The following is a 23,491-nucleotide window of genomic DNA, read 5'->3' as shown; positions in this document are numbered from 1 at the left end:
AGGATATATTTAAGAAATTCTTCTGGACAGGTGCTAGGGGCTCACCCCTGCAATCCTGTTACTCAGGAGGCTGAGATCTGAGAATCATGGTTCAAAGGCAGTCTGGGCCAATTAGCCAGCAAAAAGCCAGCAGTGAAGATGTGACTCAAGTGGTAGAGCATGAGCAAGAAAGCTGAAGGATAGTGCCCAGGCCCTGAATTCAAGTCTCACTACTGGCACATGCACAAAAAATTATTCATGTATGTTAAGCTAGCACCCTTCCACTGAGCCTACCAACGTAATTTCCACAGTTACCACTTACTCCCTTAACACCATGGCTCCTGAGTACCTTGTCTTTATCAAAGACAGACTTCATGTTTTTGTTAGTGCTGTAGCTCTCTGTACAAAGAAAGAAAGCCAAAGTATTAAGTACTATAGGAAACACAAGCAGCCCTAGGCTATGATGAGAAGAAAAAAAAGATAGTCTTTCTTTAGTCTCCGTGGAAGGGTATTCTGAAGCCTTTTAAGATTTTCCTTATGTAGAAAACTAAAACTGGATCTTCACTGGTCATCATGTATCCATATCAATTCAAAGTGCTTCAGGCCTCAAACTTTGAAACCACAGCAAGATAGAGTAGGAGAAACAGAACATATAGGTATGAGCAGGAACTTCTTCTTATTATTTTTTGGTCAGTTTTGGGGCTTGAACCTTTAAGGGCTTGGGCACTGTGCCTGGCTTCTTTTTGCTCAAGGCTAGCACTCTACCACTTGAACCACAGCACCACGTCTGGCTTTTTCCATATATGTGGTGCTGAGGAATCGAACCCAAGGCTTCATGTATATGAGGCAAGCACTCTACCACTAGGCCATATTCCCAGCTCCCCCTCACCCCCCCCACCCCCGCACCCAGCTCTTTTGCTCAAGACTAGTGGGCTACCACTTTGAGCCATAGTGCTAGTGCTGCTTCTGGTTTTTGAGTGTTTAATTGGAGATAAAGAGTCTCACAGGGACTTCTCTGCCCAGGCTAGCTTTGAACCGATCTTCAGATTTCAGCCTCTTGAGAAGCTAGGATTACGGGCATGAGTCACCTGTGATCCACAGGAACTTTTTGAAAAGAGTCCTGGGGATATAATAAATAGGAGACTTGACAAAAGGGATTATATCAAAATACAAAGTTTCTGCACAGTTAATAAACTAGAGAGACAGTCCACAGATTGCAAGAACATCCTTATCAGCAATATATCCAACAAAGGCCCAATATCCAAAGTATACAAGGAGCTCTAAAAAAATCCCCCCTCCATACAATCCCACCAATAAGCCAATCAATAAATGGGCAAAAGAGCTAAAGAAAGACTTCTCAGAATGGCAAATAAACACGTGAGAAAATGTTCAACATCCCTGGCCAGGAAAGAAAATGCGAATCAAAACAACATCGAGATTCCATCTCACTCTAGTTGGGCTGGCCAACATTGAGAATTCAAACAACAAATGCTTGTTGGGATGTGGGGAAAGGGAACCCTATGGCGCTGTTGGTGGGAATGTAAACTAGTAAACCACTCTGGATGGGGGTCTGGAGCTTACTTGCAAAACTAAACACAGGAGCTGGGAATGTGGCTTAGCGGTAGAGTGCTTGCCTCATATACATGAAGCCTTGGGTTCGATTCCTCAGCACCACATACGTGGAAAAAGCCAGAAGTGGCACTGTGGCTCAAGTGGCAGAGTGCTAGCCTTGAGCACAAAGAAACAGGGACAGTGCTCAGGCCCTGAGTTCAAGCCCCAGGACTGGCAAAAAACAACAACAACAACAACAACAACAAAAAACAAAACAAAAAACAAACAGCTAAACGCAGAACTTTCCTATGACCCAGCCATATCACTCTATGCCATCCTTGGGTATCTCCCCAGAACATTACAAGGATATGTCTTTACAGATACTTGAACATCCATGTTCACTGCTGTACTATTTACAATTAGCTGAGTTATGGAAACAACCCAGATGCCCTACAACAGATAAATGGGTAAAAACAAATGTGGTACATATACACAATGGAATTTTAGAAAGAATAAGATTGTATCATTTTCAGGGAAATGGATGAACCCAGAACAAGCAAATCATGAGATAAGCCAGGCTTAGAGAGACAAAAGGCACATGGAAGCTAGATCTAAAATACAACTGGACATGACAACTTATACAAGGCTCTATCCATTTTCACACAGACTAATCAGGGACATACTTAGGGAGGAACCCAAAGGCTTAACTCCTGAATATCTAAAATACTACTTACTTACCAAATGAATCCCAGGAAATGGAAACATAGTTGGTTTTTGTTGTTGTTATTGGTGTGTTGGTGTGTTGATTGGGTTTTTTGAGTTTTTCTTTTTGCTATTTTATTTTGTTGTTTTTTTAGGGGCAAAAGGGGTAGAGGAATGGAGGGATGAAGGGAAAAGAAATGCAGTGGTAGGTGGTAGTATTCAATATAAACTGTAAAAAAAAAAATGAACTATGCCAGTGGGTACTGGTGGCTTAAGCCTGTCATCCTAGCTACTCAGGAGGCTGACATCTGAGAATCACAGTTTGAAGTCAGCCCAGGCAGGAAAGTCTGTTAGACTCTTATCGCCAATTAACCACCAGAAAACTGGAAGTGGTGCTGTGGCCCAAAGTAATAGAGCACTAGCCATGAGCAAAAGAGCTCAGGGACAATGCCCAGGCCCTGAGTTCAAGCCCTACCACCCCCCCCCCCAACAACTATGCAACTTATGGGCAGGGACAGAAGGGGGAAGATTGGGAAGAGCAAAAGCAGAGTGATGTTGTCCAAGAATTGCACTCATTACTTGGCTTACAAAGTTGCTACCCTTTGTTTGTTTATAATTCCTTAATAACAAAAAAAGGGGGGAAATGCTCAGTGCCTCTAAAAACAGATAAACTACACAGTTAATTTCATAATATATCACTGGTCCACAAAGATATGTTGAAAAAAACATAAGAAGTTGAAGTGAAGTTGAATGTTGGAGGAAAAGTTGAATGTTGGAGAAACACCTCAGTGTTTCAGGTATAGAGGGTGTTTGCATATTATCTCTAGCTCCATGCTAAGTCTTGAACACACGTATTCAGATTAGCTCAAATTCTAAATCTGTAATACCACGATTCCTTTGTTTTTCCTACTTATATTTTGACAGTTCTTCACAGTCCAGGCGATCATTACTAAATATTTGAGGTGGGAGTATTAGCAAATTCCAAAAATGTTCTAGCAACAGCCAAGTTATAAAACAAATATTTTAACCCACACATATTTTATTCATTATAGTCTGAAAAAAAACAGGGCTCTTGATACCAGTCATGTATATAATGATTAAACAATCTGAAACCCCTCTGGTACTTGTAAAAACTATGCAGCTTCTCGGTTTTGGCAACATGATTTTCTGCCCTGAGCAGAGACGTATCAGAAGCCAGACCGTGCAGTCTGAGGCAAATATCAAAGAAGAGATTTTTGTTTATTTGTTTGATTTATGTTTTGTTTTTCAGGATTTGCTTGGATTGGTATTTCTTTTGAAGGAAAATTACCCATACCAAATTCTAATATAGAAAAATCCAGTATTGCTAGTTGGCACCCACAGGAGCACAAAGGAGTGGTGACCTTTATGTAGCAAGGCAAACTTCCTGAACACAAAGCTCCTCACCTTGGTCATTTTTCTTAGTCTGCTTCCTGTTAGTATGTATCTTCCTGAAGCAAATATTGCCCATGGTAATGGGCTTTTTCCAAGGCTTTCTGTTTTTCTCAACAATGACTACTGACAAAGATTTCATTTTTTGTTTTTCGTTTCTTTTCTCTTTTGTTATTTAGAATCCTCTTTGTCATTTGGGCTCACTAGTTTTTTTCCATTATTATTATTATTTTTTTTTATCTGTGACTGGGACTTGAACTCAGCACCCAATATTTTCTGAGCCACGCCTCCAATGCACTGCAGGTTTCTTATTTCAAAAGTCAATTCTTTTCTCAAAAGCAGACAGCTTAGGCAGGCACTAGTGGCTCATGCCTGTAATCTTAGCTACTCAGGGGGCTGAGACTTGAGGATCACCCTTTGAAGCCAGCCTAGGGCAAAACATGTCTGAAGACTCTTAGCTCCAATTAACCACTAGAAAGCCAGAAGCGGAGGGAGCTGTGGCTCCACTAGAGGTAGAGTGCCAGCCTTGAACACAAAAGCTCAGGGACAAAGCCCAGACCCTGACTGCAAGCCCCAGAACCAGAAAGAAAAAGAGACACACAGAGAGAAAAAGAGCTTGTAATTTATTTTGTTTGCCCCCTTTGTATGTTATAAGGGATCACATACAATCAGTCAGATGCACCGTTGGTAACTTTGGTTCACTTTATGTAGACGTGAAAATTACTAAACAGACATACATACTCCTTGATAAAGCCAAAGAGAGAGCATTAGGTTCTATGCCATCAGGCCTACATTCTAGGTCAGACTTTAGCTCATCTGAGAAACTGCATATTTTGTGCTATTGATTCTGTACATTTATTGCTAGTAATAGTTCGTATACTATGTATCCAGAACATGTAGGTACTGTGTGCTTTCTCAAGGCCCCCAAAAAGGATAGGGGCAGTTCTGATTTATTTCTAAAGTTAACTTTTTTTTTTTTGCCAATCCTGGGGCTTAAAACTCAGGGTCTGGGCACTGTCCCTGGCTTCTTTTGCTCAAGGCTAGAGGCTAGCACTTTATCACTTCAGCTACGGTGCCACTTCTGGCCTTTTCTGTGTATGTGGTACTGAGGAGTCGAACCCAGTGCTTCATGCATGCTAGGCAAGCACTCTACCACTAAGCTACTTTCCCAGCCCTCTTATCTTATACTACTAACAATATATTGTACTGATTTGATTTTAAGCCAACAGTTGAGTGCTCACTATTTTCCATATAGCCACTGTGCTGTTTTATTTATGTAACATAGCTTGAAAGATTGTTTTTGTACTTTAGTGTATATAAATGCACTAAAAAGTATCCCAGTTAAACTACTCTGCAAAAAATACTATCCCAAATATATTTTTCAAGATGAATAGAGTTCTTACATATATGTATAAGTACATATATACTCTAAGGTTTTTATCAATCGATTTATTAAAGTTAAATGTTCTCAGAGGAGGTTTCTTAAAATGTGATTGTTCCAAAGCCCCCCTTTTCCCCCTCACTGGCTAGAACTTGAGCCTTTGTCCAGAAATGTCTTTAGTTCATCCTTGAAATTCTCCTTTTCCTTGTGGACAAATAGTTTACAAGTCTCTCATGACTCTACTTTTACTTGTGTCTCCTGATTCCTTTGTGCATAATCCAGACACAGAGCTGGAGTATGGATGGTAGGACGCTCTTTCCAGTAAGAGCAAAGCTAAACTTCCTTTGCTCAGTGATATCATGACTGGCTCCCCTGTCTCTTTCTCCTATTAAATTTGACTTGCTTATGAGGTATGGGTTAGGCAAAATATGGATTTTCTGGAATGAAGGGGATTGGGTAATCAGAGTTGCCTCAAAGTTTGTGTAGTTTGTAAAAGTTTCTGTGTTTCTGATACCTTTTTCTAAAAGGAAATAGCTTTACCTAGCAATGCCCACTACACCCCCACCACCAGTCTATCATACTGGGAAACACTGATTTATTTTTAAAAGGAAAAAAAAGTAATTAGTCTGAATAAATATTTTGAATAAAAATGTCTAACAGTACGATTCTTCAGGAATCACTAAAATGATTCAAAACTTACATTTTTCAGAATTGTGAGAAAAGTGAGAATGGAGAGTGAAAATTCCAAGCATACAGATTGTTGACATCTTTAAATCAGTGAAGTAAAGTAATAATGATAAAATGTTGGAAGATAGAATATTCATAAATGAATATGCAGAAAACTTGCAGAAGAATTGTAATGCAGTACATTTTGCAATAAAATTGAATATATATATATGTATATATATATATATATATATATGTCTTTTCTTTTTTGGTACTGGGGATCAAACCCAGGATGTTGTACTTGCTAGGCAACTTTGTCACTGAGCTACATCCCAGCCCTGAAATTATATTTATAAAAGTTGCCTGATAATGACTTCTTCATAAAAAAACTAAAAGGCATCAAGAAAATAATTTGGATGTTTCCCTAAAGATACTATCTTAGTGTGAAGTTGTATTTTTTAAAAGTCAGTCCAAGAATGGACATTAAGGGCTGGGAATGTGGCTTAGTGGTATAATGCTTGCCTAGCATGTATGAAGCCCTGGGTCTGATTCCTCACTACCACATAAACAGAAAAAGCTGGAAGTGGTGCTATGGCTCAAGTGGTAGAATGCTAGCCTTGAGCAAAAGCAGCTCAGAGACAGTGCCCAAGTCCTGAGTTCAAGCCCCAGGATTGGAAAAAATAAATAAGAATGGACCTTAAGAAAAAGATTGTTTACTGGACACCAGGGGCTCATGCCTGTCATTGTAGCTACTCAGAAGGCTGAGATCTGAGGATTGTGGTTCCAAGCCAGCCCAGGCAGGCAAGTCTGTGAGATTTTTATCTCAATTAATCACCCAAAAGTTGTAAGTAGAGTTGCGACTCAAGTGGTAGAAAAACGGCCTGAAGCACAAAAGCTCAGGGGCAGTTCCCAGGCCCTGAGTTCAAGCCCCAGGACCAGCATAAAAGGAATAAAAGAAAAAGAATGTTAAGGGGCTGGGAATATGGCCTAGTGGCAAGAATGATTGCCTCATATACATGAAGTCCTGGGTTCGATTCCTCAGCATCACATATATACAAAAGGCCAGAAGCAGCACTGTGGCTCAAGAGGTAGAGTGCTACAGCGCCTTGAACAAAAAGAAGCCAGGCACAGTGCTCAGGCCCTAGTCCAAGCCTCAGGACTGGCAAAGAAAAAAGAAAAAAAGAAAAAGAATGTTAAGACATAAAACAGAATATATTATAATATTTCTCCATATATAACATTATATATTTACATCTGGAAAACAGATAGTCTTTGTTTGGCATTAATAGAGACTTTATACTACAATGACTTAGAATGAATTAATGATAGATGTATATTATAACATTGGCTAAAATCTAGAATAAGAAAAAGTCATTAAAATGACCATTAAGATGAACTATTTACTCAGTATTTGTAGAAACATAAAAATATGCATAAGAACAAAAGATTTGTTAACTCATAAAACATTAGAGCTGGTGTGTACTTCTCAATGTCTAATATGCTAGGAGCAAGACCGATAAATAGATGTGCTGCATTACATAGAATAATAGGAAACATATGGAAGTTGTTGCCCATATAAAAGTTTCATGCTAAAAATATAAATATGTTTAAGAGACATATAACCAAAACCAAAACTGGAAAACCTACAGTTTATGGGAAAACTAGAGATATTTGGAATTCATTCAACTTTTTTGAATTGGCCTCATAAAACACAATCTAAGATGAACTATTGTTTGAATTAACCATGGAATTCCGTGCTTATCTAATTAAACTCCAAGCAAATTAGAAGGAAATACTCTGGTAATTCAATCTTTGACCATTAATTTTTCTGACATTTAATACGGTCAGAACATTCTTTAATCCCTGAATTATTAATAACTTTTATTTGTTAATTTATAACCTGATAATACCGGCTACAGTTGGGTTTATATATTATGATATCTGCTTCCCCATTTAATGACAGCCAATTAGAAATGGCTGTATCAAGTTCTGGGAATTTGTACAAGCATAAGGAAGTCTAGTCTGTGAGGCAATGAGGAGAATTCTATGTTGTTATAAGAACTGGTAGGCAGAACAGGGAAAGTGCTTAGTATTTTCATGGGAGAAGACAATGAATAAGTCATTTGTTTGAAGCCCAAGGATAATTTGTAAAGGAACAATGGGAGAAAAATAATAAAAGGAGGCTGCAGTGGGATTCTACAGGGCTTTCAATTCTAAGTACAAAAGGTTTTGTTTTGCTTTGCTTTTTAGAGTGCTCCCTGGAAGCTTTTGGAGCATAAGAATAAACTTCAGTCCATGTCCTTTATGAATACATAAAGTATAACCATAAAGTCAAAGAGGCTGGAGGCAGAGGTCTAGTTAAACTATAATAATTGGTAAGGAAAATAAATAGTGAAGGCCTGATATAACACTGATGGCAATGGAAACAGAAGACAAGGGCTGGCTCTGCATTTGGCAGCTAGAAACAGAGGAAATATTGAAGTTTCTGATTAAAAACTTGGGGTACAAGAGTTTTATTTTTCTGTAGGGCACAGCTTTATGCAGTGTTCTTTTTATTATACCATTCCTGGAACCTTCCTAGTCTTGCTCTAGACTTGGGGAGATGAAATTCAGGGGTTCAGGTGAATATTGCAGGCACACAGCTGGTATATCTTTGATATCAGAAATAAAGAATGTGTTTAAAGGGGCTGGGAATATGGCCTAGTGGCAAGAGTGCTCACCTCGTACACATGAAGCCCTGGGTTCAATTCCCCAGCACGACATATACAGAAAATGGCCAGAAGTGGCGCTGTGGCTCAAGTGGCAGAGTGCTAGCCTTGAGCAAAAAGAAGCCAGGGACAGTGCTCAGGCCCTGATTCTAAGCCCCAGGACTGGCCAAAAAAAAAAAAAAAAAAGCATTTAAAGAGAGAAGACAGTGTGTGTCTATGTATATAATTATTACTCATCCTACTTTTCTCACCAGTCTTTACAATCTTCTCCCTTAGAAGATGCTCTGAGATGTGGTCATAAGAATTATTCAATAGTGGTTCCGTGTGTTCCCTCACTACCAAAACACAGTAAGATAAAAGTTTCTTACTCTTTCTAGGGTGATTTCAGTTTGAATGATGGCTTATAGGATTAAATGGATTATAGTTTGGGAGAATTTACTTTTGTATAAAATATAGATTTGAGGAAAAACTTAGATGGGGGGGCATCCTTTAATATTTTAAGTAGCTTCCTGAGTTAAATGAGATGTTATTTCTTTTTCTTTTCATTTTCATTTCCATATCAGAAAAATTATGGACACTGCTGACCAACCAGCCAACAAACAAACAAAAAACAAAAACCCCTCAGCTATATAGAAATTCCTAGGAGGGCCAGAGCCAAAGAGAGCCAGAGCCAATGGCTCTCCTAGGAATTTTTAGTTGATGACTAGAATGATCTGAAACCAAAGTTCAAAATTATCTTATTGCTCATGTGGTGAAATAGTTAAATACAAGTTGAAGAGGGAGAGAAGAGAGGTAACATTCCCTATCTACAAGACAGTGATTTTTTCCCTGCCAATAGCACTGATCTTCTAAGCTGGTGTGTCTCTATGGGTAAGTCTGCCAAGATGCCTTGATTCTCACAGCTGGCTGAAAGCACATCATCAGTGCACATCTTCCTTTTATTACTGTTTCCTTTCAGTTCCATTCTTGGTGCCTATGTGCTCACTTTCCTTTAACACCATCCAATTCTGCTCTGAGAAAAGATGTACTCATTGATACCAGAGTATGAATTCCTGGCACATACGTTTGTATTTTGAATCTTACTTCTAGTCCTATGCAATGAAAGTGTGGCTTCTTATCAAAGGTATTTTGGATTTTAGGAAGAGCCAAAACAAGTGAGAGATTTTCTAGGTTAGTGAGAAGAGATTGCTTCAATTATATCTATTTCATAAAAATATGTTCCCATATATTCTGGGATGATGGTATTCATACCTTGTGGTATTCATACATATCTATTGGAACCAGTTACCACCAAGTGTGGTATTTAGCAAATATAAATAGTTTACAAGATTAGAGAAATAATTCCTTCTCAATGGAAGGTATGAATATCATCATCCTAGGATAAGTTCCTGTGATTACAGAGGAAAACAAAGAATACTTCCTCTTGTATAGTCAGAGAACATATTTTTCTTGGTTTGGAGAACAGAACTGAGTCCTTTTAGTTCCAAAGAGGTCACAAACCATAATGTGGGTCAGTGAACTGGTATAGAAATGTAAGTCTGTAAATATGGCCCAGCTAGGTTCCCATTACACTCTTCAGTAATATGCTACTGGATAAATATGACCCTATTTGTTGCACAACCGAAGAGTTTGCTTCTAATTCTGGCTTAGTTCTAACTCTGCTGAAACAAGCTGTTGCAACTTAAATTCTTTCAGAAGAAACCATTGCCATCACAAATGCACATGATGATGGACTTTGTAAAGGTTCTCTGATGTTTTCACTTACTGTCTTAACAAATCTCTCAATGAATGACATGATTCTCTCTCTACTTAACCCTACATGTCATCTAGATGGACTGTGGCATCACTGTAGAGATAGGGATTGATAAGTACTACACCTGACTTATTGCTCACTAAGGATGTGGGGCTATAGAATTAGTGTGGTTCCAGCATGCTGCAGTTACATTTGATACTAGCAATTACGCAAGTGTGTGGAACTGTTTTGAGTTTCATGCTAATTTGAAGGGAATTACACTTTTTGGGTTTTCAGTAATAATTTATCTACTTGTGTTTCTTTCTTGCTGGCTTTGATTTGATTATTTTTCTAATTTCTTTTAGTGTATTCCAAGGTTCTGTCTTAGATCTATTATTTAACAGTTACAGGGTATGTTTTCTTAGACAAAAATGATCCAAATACAAGATTAATGTTATCAACCATATGTATAAATTGTGTTATTTTACAATAGTGGATTCCAGAGTTCACAGCAGGAAAATAAAGAAAAGAATCTGGAAGCAGGTTTTGTGTCCAGCCTGCTAGAGGTCATTATCTCCACAATATCCCTTATGCTCCTCCTCCAAGTGAAAGTCAACAAAGAAATGCAAGGAAAGGTGGATGTGCTTCTAGCCCAGTTCAAACACAGACCCAGTCTCTCTTGGCAGCAAAGCCAACATGTCAGTATAGTACATCCTAGCATCAACATGACAAAAGATTGTGCCATCAATCTTGAGTAGTCTCTTGGTTTCACTCATTGAACAGGCTTATTTCAATCTCAATGCACATAATTTGGGTTTTTCAATCTGTTTTGCTATAATTTTGAGGAAATTAAGGTTAAAGAACAAGCACATATTACTAAATATGCTAGTATAAATATAAATTATTAAATATAGACTTACTAAATATAATGATCTACTAAATACAGCAAGTGACCTTTAGAAAATCATTTATAGTTTGGTTGACCCCTTGAAGTAAAATATTGAAACTTTATTTATTTATTTGCCAGTCCTGGGGTCTGAACTCAGGGCCTGAGCACCTAGGGCTTCATGTATACAATGCAAGCACTCTTGCCACTAGGCCATATTCCCAGCCCCCGTGCATTATTTTTAAGTGAACATTTCTCACATAAATTTGATAAAATTCAGTTTATGAAAAAACTCCATACGCGTGGCTTACAAAAATGTAAGTGACTTATGAACAAATTATAAAAAAATATAAAACTGAAATGTAAGCTGAGCTCAGAGTCATAGCCCTACAATTGTAGCTTATAAGAACAATGAGATCTGAGGGCTCATGGTTTAAGGCCAGCCCAGGCAGAAAAATTAACTGAACTCCATCTCCAAAATGACCAGCAAAAAACAGAGCTGAAAGGATGGTCCAAGTAGTAGAGTACCAGACTAGCAAGTGTAAGGCTCCTCAGTTCAAATCCTAGTACTGATTTAAAAAAAATAAGAGACTGAAATATATTTAAACTATTACTTGCATTATTTCTTTCCTTATAAACAATTCTACAATGAATGAAATTGATGTTACTCAACTTTCAAATATATTTGCTTTAAAGTATTTTTTTTTTTGGTTAGACACACTCACTGAATATTGTCTATGTATAAAACTGTTACCACTTACAGGAATATTTAGTTAGTTTAGCATTAATATTAGTTTGGTTATCAGAATATTTTATATGTATTTAGTATAAACTACAAACAAATACTATTCTAAAACATTAGACCAACAAACTGTTTGGGTTTTTCTAGCGCAACTACTTAAATTCCCTATTTTAGTCAGAATAGGAAAAATAATGTTTTATTTGTAGTCAAGGCCAAAACAGTGGCCATGGATTAACTTATTAGATATCATTAAAATTGAATAACTTGGTTAACCTAATTTTATGAAGAGGCAGACTAAAAGGAGATGAGATGCCATCTGCAGGAACTATTGGCATCAATGAATGAAATCGTCTTCACTCCCAAGGTATTCACCACAAGGCATCTGTGCCTTTAACAGCAAGAATGTGACTGAGATGCTACTGGCTGAAATATACTGAATATCTTTCAGTCTTTTCTGACCCTCAGGAGTCACAATAATTACAAATAAGAAGTGATGGTAAAGGAGAGAAACAAGAAACTACATATCCACATCAAACCAATCAACTCTCACTTCTACAGAACAATTAAGCATATAGTGAGACCATCTTACCAACAGGTGAAAGCATTAAGTAGAAATGGTGATTGCATTTTGATGTATTTTTTAAGTATAATTTATGATAGTAAAATTTAAGCTCCAAACACAGGTCAAAGAGATATTTTGATTTGGGTCCTTCTTTAAGATGGTTATTAAAGCATGGAAAATAGTGAAATTCTATAATGTGACTAGATTGCCAATAGAAGAGGAAAGCATATGTAACAATATTTGGATATCTACTGATGATTTTTAGCATGGGGGAAATGGAGTAAATTTTAAATACTAATGATTAAAAACACTAACATTACTATATTTTAAGTCAGATTATCTTCTGAAATGTTTTTGTAAATTGCTTTTCTGATCGCTAAAAGCCAATTCTGTTAATTCTAAATTATTATATCGACAATTGTATTGTGGATTTTGGTCTGAAAGTGATAGTCTCATGCCAAGTTTAGGATACATAAAATCTCCACCACTTCAAACTTAGTGTTTTCATAAAAATTCCTATACATTATCATTCCTACCCCTAACTTTTCTCATACATTTACTCCCAAACTGAGTAGTTTGAAATGATCTTGGACTTCAACTCCTTATGCTTTGGCCTCAACATCTATTAAAAGTTGAGGAAGTAAATGTGATAGAAATAGTTTGGATTACTATTTGTCTAGTTTATGTAGAGTATTTGCTGCATTCTCCCATATTTTCTGAAAGAAGCTAGAGTTGATATTATTAAAGTGGTGCATTCCAATATTATATACTTCCAATGAGACTAATAAAGTATAGAAGCAGTAACATGGGAATCAGCCAGAAAGAAAGAAAAGAAATGCTTCCAACAACTCAACAAAGAAACCATTTCAATTGACTTGGGTCCTATTTCTTTTTTCTGTCCTTGTGTCTGAGATGGTCAGTGATCATGTGCAGTGCAAAGATGAGCTGTTTTTCTTGGCTAGATATGAAAGTAAAAAGGCTTGAAATATTTTTTCTATGTTACAGCTTATTTGAGAAGTTAAATAGTTTTAGAGGTAGTAGAGTGCACATCTGCAATCCCAGCTAGTCAGTTAGCAGAGGCAGGCTAGCATGGGTAACATTGGAAGAACCCTGACTTACAAACAAGGAAACAACTCCCAAACAAACAAACAACATAAAATCCAAGAAGAAAAAAGAAACTAATTCAGAAAAGAAGCCAAGAAGAATAAAAAATCTGGAGGCTAAAAAATACAAACCATCATTAATTGACCATAGAGGAAAAAGAACAAATATGCAAAAGACTGAACCTAGTTAAGTGTGCAATAAAGTGTCTTATTCACAAATTAACAGTTACGATGCACCAAAGAAGAATGGTGAATCTGGCCTTTTTTGAAAGGATCACAAAAGCATCTCATGCTTTATACAACAATAAGGAACATTCAGAAAAGTTAGGCCATTCCCTGGCTTGCAAGCAATTGACATGAGTGAGTGCAGCTTACCAAAGGTCTCACATGTGTGTCTGGATGTAAAGGGGAATCAGGGAAGATTTACAAAACTAAGGGCAGACACATGTATGAATGGATGGCAGCACCGGAAGAAACAGACTCTAGTGTGAATGAAGTTCTGAACAGGAAAATGAAAGACATGAGAGCACAGATGCTGTTTTCATTTCTTTTTCTTTTCTTTCTTTCTTTTTTTTATTTTTTGGCCAGTCCTGGGCTTGGACTCAGGGCCTGAGCACTGTCCCTGGCTTCTTTTTTTGCTCAAGGCTAGCACTCTGCCACTTGAGCCATAGCGCCACTTCTGGCCGTTTTCTATGTATGTGGTGCTGGGGAATTGAACCTAGGGCTTCATATATACCAGGCAAGCACTCTTGCCTCTAGGCCATATTCCCAGCCCCTGTTTTCATTTCTTATAGCTTAATTCATGACTTTTGAGAAATGAAAAAAAGAAAAAAAGAAAAAAAAGCCATGAAAGTAAACACCTGGTTTTTAATAATAGTGTTGAAAATGAGAGTTTCCCGAACAAATAATGTTGAGTGAGACAAGCCTAGAACACAGAAAACAAAGGGGCATGATCTCCCTGATATATGACTGTTAACAAAGGGAGACGGAGAGACAGTAGAGACCAATTCTGTGAATACTGTATATGTTCTTGATACATTGTATATTGCATATATGTCAACCTGACCTAGACAAGGGATAGAAAAACAGGTCGTAAGATATCATAAGAAATGTACACACTGCCCTACTATGTAACTGCACCCTCTTTGCACAACACCTTGTAAAAAAATTTATGTCCAATTAATAAAAAAAAAAAACAATGGAGAAAGGAAAACAAAAAAAAAAAAAAAGAAAATGAGAGTTTCCCTTCTGGAAGGTAGCTTCAGATAATGGATAAAAATGGGGGTACATTTATGAAGAATGAGCCTGACAGAAAACTGAGGTACATTAGTTAAAAATTCAGTTTGAAAAAGTTAAAATAGTATATTTCTCCATCGGATATATTGGAGGAATGATAAGTTGGGGGAAGGACCGGTGTGGTCTTAGGCTCATTCAGTTCACATTTCCACTTCATTTTGCTTTCATAATCCAAGGTAGAATCCAAGTTCCAACAGAAAAATGAAATAAAGAAATTAATACAAAGAGCTCCATATTTCTCATGGAATATTTCTGGAAGTTTCCAAAGGACACTTGACTTATATCCATCTAGAATTTGGTCACATAGGTATACTGAGCTGCAAGAGATACTGACAAGTGCAAAAAATTTATTTATTGACTTACTTTTTGCTGGTCCTGGGGCTTGAACTCAGGGTCTTGGTGCTGCCTTTGAGTGTTTTTTGCTCAAGGTGAGCGCTCTACTACTTGAGCCAGTGCCATTTCCAGTCCTTTCTGAGTAGTTTATTGGAGACAAAAGTCTCACAGACTTTGCTGCCTAGGCTGGCTTTGAACCGTGATTCTCAGATCTCAACCTCCTGAGTAGCTAGGATTACAGGTGTGAGCTACCAGCGTTGGCTAAAAATTTTTATTGTTGTGGAAGAAACTGGGGAACAATTAATAATTGCCTCTGCTCAGATTTTTTTTTGGGGGGAAGGAATGCCTGTACATTATTAAATGCCTGGATGATATAAGGAATAACATGGTGTTAAGTGCTTGAAGACTTGAAAACTATAGATTTAATGATAAGAACAGAAAGCTCAGTTTGCTGCTTAAGAAAAAAGCCAGGTTCAAAATGCTTAAGTTCCAATGGCTATTAAAAATATTGGTAACATAAAAGAAAGGAGCCCAATTATATTACAGATGAAAACTTCTCAAATTTGCCCATGAAAAACACAGGAAAAGAATAGCTAATTTGTTGGGTGTCCTAAATATTAACATTCTCATGTATCATTTATTTATGCCAATTTACAATTGAGATTAAGGCTAAGCGAAAAGTCAAATAATTGGGACAAGTAAGACAAATGAGGATTATACACAAAGATTGGAACTTAAGCAAAAAAAAATTGGATGATGACAAGCCAATTGTGATATAGTTTTCACACTTTGCAAACTCAATATAAGATGTCTATATGTCACTATTGTAAAAATGATTAACACCATTTGAATTAAGAAATGCCACTCACCATTTCTTAAGCAAATGTACACTAACTCTCTGGAGGTTTTCCAAGGTATGTAAGTGAATAAACAGAATAAAGTCAAATTACAATATTTTTTTAAACTTATATAAAAAAACTAATTTTACTGTTTCTTAGTCTAGAAAAACATGTCTTGAGTGTATCTGCAAACATTTCAAACCTGGATGCCTGGTAGTCAGAGAGATGAGATAAATCTGTCCATGACTTACTCAGCCTTTCATCATTTATTCAAGTCACGATGACTGTCACTAGTATATAAATAGGCCCCTCCATTGCCCTATCCTGCTAAATTTACAACTTTAGCAGTCAATGGCTAATGGCAGAAAGTATGATAAAGGACTCTGAGTTAAATAAGAGCTAATATAAGAAACATAAAATAAAAATTTAAGTTCATTTGTCTTTATTGAGGTACATTCGAAATTCTCAGTTCATTTTAGGTCAATAAGAATTCTGCCTAGAATTGAGTTTGACAATAAGTACTATTTGTTAAAAGCCAGGTGCTGATGACTCATGTCCGTAATCCTAGCTACTCAAGAGGCTGAGGTCTAAGGATTGCCATTCAAAACCAGCCTGAGCAGGAAAGTCCATGAGACTATTATCTACAGTTCACCAGAACAACGCCAAAAGTGGAGCTGTGGCTTAAGTGGTAAAACACTAGCCTTGAGCAAGAGAAGCTCAGAGACAGAGCCCAGGCCCCAGAGTTCAAGCCCCAGGACTGGCAGTAAATAAGTAAATAAAACATAACTGGTTAAGTCATATCTATAGACATATTTGCTATTTCTATTCTACTATTCTGGAGTTAAGAAACCAGGGAGTTTTGTTCATTAAAAGAGGTAATTATTTTTCTTTACCACTTGAACTGAGCTCCTGGCTGATTGTTCATAATCTTTTTCCTAAAATCACATTTATAAGGCTTAGTCACCTCTGTTTCTAGATGAGCAGCCATAAACTTGGTTGGATGAGTTCTGACTAGTGATAAGCCTGGTGCATTAGGAAAAAGCTTGTTTGTGTCATATATATGAAGCAAACGACATTGAAGTAAAAAGAATAAATCAGATGAACAGTGAGAATACAGACTATAAACATATTCTCTGTTAATTATGTGAATATTTTGGAAAGTAGCATCTGTATATAATTTTCACTTAGAATTTTCTTTATATTTTGTTAGGCACAGATATGTATGTATTTATGTATCCATCCATCCATTCATCTATATCTATACATACCATGGAATTTTAGGTAGCCATCAGGAAGAATGAAATTATGGCATTTTCAGGGAATAGATAGATTTGGAAAGTGTCATTGAGCAATGTAAATCAGGCCCAGAAAGACAAAGGGCATACATTTTCTCTCATGTGGATCTTAGACCCAAAATACAATCTCCCATATCAATGCCACAGAGGCATATGCATATATATATATATATATATATATATATATATATATATGATTTACTTGGCTAAAGTACGGAATATACAGAAGTGAAACTTCATGGAGTAATAAGCCTTTGGAACAATTACCAAATGTTTTACAAAAATGAGCATCAGGAAGTTGAAACAAGATTTTAAGGATGAGAGCTACTACAAGGAGGGTGTTGAATGAAAAATGGAATGGGACAAATATAGCAAGAATACTCAGTGTATGTGAAAAATGTAAAATGAGTCTGGAGAGGAGGGGACAGGATGGGGGAAAATGATGGAAGGGTGACTCTGGTCAAGAAGCACTGGACTCTTAGATGGATATGTTGTAACTCCCATGTATAATCTTTTGAGGTTCAGAAAAAAAATTAAAATATAGTTGTAGAGAAATTTGTATAGTAACTCTTTCAGTACAGTTATCTTTTCCTACCAAATAAAAGTCTCACCATTTTTGTACTTGAATGCCTTTTCTTATGTTACTGTGTATGTTGGGGGGGGAGTTGGTTCTCACATTGCTTAAACACATTCCTAATTTTAACAGCTTGTAGATGAAACAAAAACATGGCCTTTCTTGGATAATCTACAAGATTGAGTCAATAATCAGAATATCTTTCTGTGATTCCTTGCAGATATCATGGAAATCAGGACAGTGGCAGTTGGAATTGTGGCAATCAAAGGGGTGGAAAGCGAATACTATCTTGCAATGAACAAGGAAGGAAAACTCTATGCAAAGGTATTAATTTCATCTGTTGATGGCTTAGAATTAAATTTTCGAACTTGTTTTTGTCAAAAGCATTTTGAGTTTTTAGAAAGCAAAACTGGAACCAATTTCTTTCCAAAGGTATAATTTAATGATTTCATTAAAAATTTTATACCCAAGCATTAAGGAAAAAAATGTGTTCTTTGTGACTTTAGACAGATTGCTTAAGCTGTCTGGACTTTAGTTTCTTCATCTGTAAAATGAGCTGTAATAGCTGACTTCTAAGAATTCTTCCAGCTCTAAAGTCCCATGTGCATTTTAGATACTTGAAATCTAAATTTTCCATCTGTCAGTATTAAAGCTCTTTTTGTTAAAGTTCAGCAATTTGCACATTGCTGACATGAAAATTCTTGGAAAAAAAATCCTGAAGTATTCAATTCATTTATCACATGCATCTCAGGATCATGACCTCTGAACTATGTAAGCATTTACATTGTTTCCTCTGTTACAAAGTGAAATATGTAAGAGGTTAGCCCGCCATAATAAAGTGTGGTTGAATTTCCTTTGTATTCCTACAGCTTAGCATAATGTCTGACACCATAATAGTACAGGTTTACTTGAATGAATTGATGAACTTTTAATTTTTTTATTATTCTTGAAGGCTGTGTAGCAGTAAATGACCAGAGAGAGGCAAATGCTATCTTAACTACTCCAAATTTCCAGTGCTTAGCAATAGAAGAGCTATTAAGGGGGAAATAATAGGTCCTAATATGATAGAACAATAGAATCTGACTGCCAAAATGATATTTTTGTGGTCATGTTGCATAAACTATACATCATGTTGTCTTTTTTTTGTTTTAAATTTAAAATTACAGGGCTGTATTTAATACATATTAACCAATTCCATAAAGGAGAGAAACACAGGTGCCCTTCATTTCTCAGAGTCTGACCTAACTTCATTCAATGGCATTTCGCCAGGTCTGCTTAATCTGAGATTTAAAAGAAGTCATATACTGCTTAAATTTTCTCCCAAATATTGCTTCATTTTAGTTTAAAATTGAGCCCTTCCAAAAATCATTTGAATAATATGGTCTGTTGTTTTAACAGAAAGACTGCAACGAAGATTGCAACTTCAAAGAATTAATCCTGGAAAACCATTACAACACATATGCATCTGCTAAATGGACACACAGTGGAGGAGAAATGTTCGTTGCCTTAAACCAAAAGGGGGTTCCTGTAAGGGGGAAGAAAACGAAGAAAGAACAAAAAACAGCCCACTTTCTTCCTATGGCGATAACCTAGTCATGTGTGGTGTATAAGAAACCAGTTTCAGCAGGGAGATTTCTTTAAGTGGACTGTTTTTTTCTTCTTCTTTTCCTTTCATTTCTTCCTTTTTTTTTTTTTTAAGTAACCAAGAAAGGCTGGAAAACTACTGAAAAACTGATCAAGCTGGACTTGCGCATTTTTGTTTATTTTAAGAGACTGCATTAAAGAAAGATTTGAAAACTATACACAAAAATCAGATTTAGTAACTAAAAGTTGTAAAAAGTTGTAAAACTGGTTGTACAATCGTGGTGTTAGTAATAGTAATGTTTTTTTCTTAAATTAATTTACCCTTCAGAGTATGTTAGATTTGATTATCTGATGATTATTTAAATATTCCTATCTGCTTATCAAATGGCTGCTATATATATAATAATAAATAATAATAATAATGCAGATGATGTTATATAAGATATGTCAGACCTAAAGGCTGCTGGAATGATCTGTCAGATAATCAAGCCAATACTAACTAGGAGATGAGCAGCATTTGTGATACTTTCCAGTGAAAAATCACAATCCAATCCGAAAATAAGGAATCTTCTGAAAAATTCTATTATGGAATTGGATCAAATGAGTAGTTGCAGAAAAATTATAGGCTTGGAACATGCATGTACTTATTAACAAGGGAAAAAAATTCCCAATGCTGCTCAGATTGAAAAGGTATTGCAAAGGGAGGTGTTTTTTTTTAATCTTGTATATAAAATAGCAATAACAATGACAATACTGTACTTCATCTCACTTGCCATAAAATAACATTTTATAATTCCCAAAAGCAAAATTCAGAAATCTTTTAAGTTTTTTTTTTCAAGTAACATAATCTGTCTTTTGTATAATTCATGTTTGGGACTTGGGCTTTTAATAATGTTCTTCCCACAAATAATCATGCTTTTTCCCCCCTCCTGTGTTATAGCATTAAACTCTATTTTAAGTTGTATTTGAACTTTATTGTTTTGTTATTTAAGTTTATGTTATTTATATAAAAAAACCAACCTTTATAAGCTGTATCTGTTTCATATGCTTTTAATTTTAAAGGAATAACAAAACTGTTTGGCTGAGCTGCAAGTTGCCCTTCCCTCCTATGACTGACACCAAGTCTGGTACACAGCACTTGGGCCAGCAAATCCTGGAGAGCAGACAAAAATGACAGCCTGCAGCAGTGCTTACAATAGATGTCTCACAGGGAACAACACAAATATGCAAAAAATGTTTTGCCACAATTCTCTTGCCAATTAAATTGGATCACAGAAGTAAAATCATTCCAGAGAAAAGCTCTTAAAGTAAGAATATATTTGAGCACATGAATAGAAAAGTCATATTTAAACATTAAGTATAGTTAAAGGTAGTAATTCTGTAATCTAGAGGAATACCTTCCATCCAAAAGGTGGCAGTATTGAAAGCTATTTTCCTTTTAAATGGCAAGAGCACAATGGCTCAAGTAGAGGATATAGTTAGGGACATGAACCCCTGAATGCCATGAAGACCTAGGGCTATGGACTTATTAGAGAGATGAATATCTACTTCACAATTCTTCCGTTGGCAGATATTTGTATGTTCACCAAGGACAGGTCAAAATTTACCTAAATTAAATTGTTGGTCTGGTGATTATTGTGATTTTTTAACTTCAAAATGTTTGTCATTAAGGTCTGTTTACATTACATAAAATATTGCTTGTTATCAGAAACAACAGAACCCTGCATTTTCTTGTGGTTCACTTATATGACCAGGCCAGGCTGCATAGAGTTAGGCAGAAGTGGCCTTACTCAAGTATATTCTGAGCGATGCCATGCATGATATTCTGAACTACTGTCTGACTCAAGGATATTGCTAGTCTAGCCAGATCAAATGACTGGAGTCTTATGAGCATTTAAAGGTTAGAATAAGATAATTTTCATATTCGTTTCCTTAGTGGCTTTCAGAGTTTATCTATAATCAGTCTTTTTATATGAATCCATTCAATGTCTAAATAGCAAAAAAAAACGTAGTAAGACTAATTGTAAGTTTTGAAAGTTGGGGTCATTCATGATTAGGCAGAAATAGTGTATATACATACAAAGGAAGTTACAGTTGCCATCAAATTAGTGTTAGAGATTGTTTTGAATTAGGCAAAAACCAGGATTTAGTAGCAAAACCAATCCTGGAAGTAAAGGTAAGCTACAAAACCTTTCTAAAAATAGTTACTTTTAATTTTTATTCTTATCCTACTTTTTTACATTTATCATGCAAATTTTAGAAATAAAAATCTGCTTTAGTTACATATACTTTGAATTCTAGAATTTAAAAATTCTATGAGGTCTTTATATCATGTATTCATTCATAGATCAGGAAATTAAGGTTTTTATAATCCAAGACCATGTAGCTGGATACAAGAGAACTGTTACAAAGAGTCTAGGTCACTTAACATGTGCTTCTTACACTAGGATTCTAATCATTATTAGCAAGCAATCTCAAGTTTTGGTTTGCTTCTATTGAGATATCATCTTTATATTTTCAAATGAATGTGATCTATTGGCAATTCACTTTATACACAATGATTAATCTGTATCATAATCATGTAACCTAAAAGGAAAAAAGCAATAATACAGTTTCCAATCCTGATTTCTATTCCAACTTTTACGGGTACTCCTTTATTTATAAAGCATTATGCAAATTAATTTTATAGGCAGAATAACCTTTTCTAAAATGTTATTTTGAAAAGAATGACATAAATATGTTGGTCTCCAACAATTAGGAAATTTTTTTGAAAAAAAAAGAATGTAAACTATTAACAAAATAAGTAATAAAACCATGCTATCTCTTAGAATTTGCTCTGCTGGTTCTTTAGAGTGCCAAAGAAGATCAAGATTGACCATGGAACCTGCAATAGTAAAAGCAATTCTATAATACTAACACCCTGAAGCTGTGGTCCTTATAATTTTTTACTCAGATAACTACAGTAGTAAAGGTGTAGCATGAGATCCTAGGGAAAAGTGTAAAAATGGCCACCAAAGACAGAAATGTGTTGGCAAATCTTTTCTCTTATAACTCATGTGGGTTTTTTAAAAAATGTTTTACTCCAGTATACATTTGTGATTGCTTTACTATGAAACCATCACCAGTTAACTCCTGGGAGCAATAGTCATGCTTCACAAGGTTTATCCAAGGTCTCATTTGTGCTCCGTCTCCGCTGCATCCATTGAGCATGAACACAATACAAGAGAGCTGCCACCACCCCTTGTCTGACACTACACCTAAGTAACACATGGCTAAAGAAAATGAGAACTCAGTCTAAGTTCAATATGTACATCTAATGGGCAGTACGGGTGGTTTTCCACTAAACATGCCACTATTCCATCAGAATGGACGCAGGCTACTAACTTTTGAATACCAGATGATTATCAGCTGTGACCCTGTCTAAGATGATCTTAAATCCATTGTTGAGAATGTCTATTAATTGTTATCTCTGGTTTGAGTTCTTAACATGTATTTTAATATAAAGTAATTCATTAAAACTTCTTTTATAAATGCTTCAGAATCATTGTCAGGCTACTCTTTATTCTATTTCTTTTTTTTTTTTTTCTGGTGCCATTCCTGGGGCTTGAACTCAGAGGCTAGACACTGTTCCTAAGCTTTTTAATTCAAGGCTAATGCCCTTTATAACTTTGGGCCCCAGATCCACTTATAACTTTTTGGTGGTTAGCTGGAGATGGACTTTTCTCTCTAAGGCTGGCTTCAAGCCAGGATCCTCAGATCTTGGCCTGAGTAGCTGGGGTGACAGGCATGAGCCACTGTCCTCGGCTTGTGTTTTTGTTTTAAATACAGAGATCCATTTTCCCACATGTACTAGGCTCAACTTTGTGTCTTAAATTTAAGTGTGTGTCCACAAGCACACACAAGTGCATGCAGGCATGCACACACATAAAGCAACAAGTTCATCAAGTTGTGTAGAGAAATGTACATTATCAAGAACTGCAATTTCAAAACTGTTCTTGTTAACTTTCTGGTTGAAGAACATTCTGTTTTTGCCAAAATTCATGTATTTGACAAGGTTCAGTATTGTCCAGAAAGTCCATTTTGCAAGATGGACTTGATTAGTAAGAACTTTGCCCAACATTTTGTTAAATTTATACATTCTGCTCATT

The 23,491-nt window shown here is 36.1% G+C and overlaps 2 protein-coding genes across 2 annotated transcripts in view; one reads left to right on the top strand and one right to left on the bottom strand.

Annotated features, from left to right (window-relative positions):
* Fgf7 (fibroblast growth factor 7) overlaps positions 1-22,924 on the top strand; it is a 56,017-nt gene extending 33,093 nt beyond the window's left edge. Inside the window, exons 3-4 of the mRNA XM_048332812.1 lie at positions 17,980-18,083; positions 19,158-22,924. Of these exons, the coding sequence (XP_048188769.1) occupies positions 17,980-18,083; positions 19,158-19,352 (299 nt within the window). The 3' untranslated portion in view covers positions 19,353-22,924. The remainder of the gene's footprint in view (positions 1-17,979; positions 18,084-19,157) is intronic.
* The window catches only part of Fam227b (family with sequence similarity 227 member B), a 99,672-nt gene that overhangs the window by 58,348 nt on the left and 17,833 nt on the right, over positions 1-23,491 (bottom strand). The gene's annotated exons all lie outside the window — the stretch shown is intronic.

The sequence above is a fragment of the Perognathus longimembris genome, chromosome 23 (assembly GCF_023159225.1).
Source record: "Perognathus longimembris pacificus isolate PPM17 chromosome 23, ASM2315922v1, whole genome shotgun sequence".
Lineage (NCBI taxonomy): Eukaryota > Metazoa > Chordata > Mammalia > Rodentia > Heteromyidae > Perognathus > Perognathus longimembris.
The sequence above is the reverse complement of the archived record's forward strand: the minus strand, read 5'-3'. Positions and strand labels throughout refer to the sequence as shown.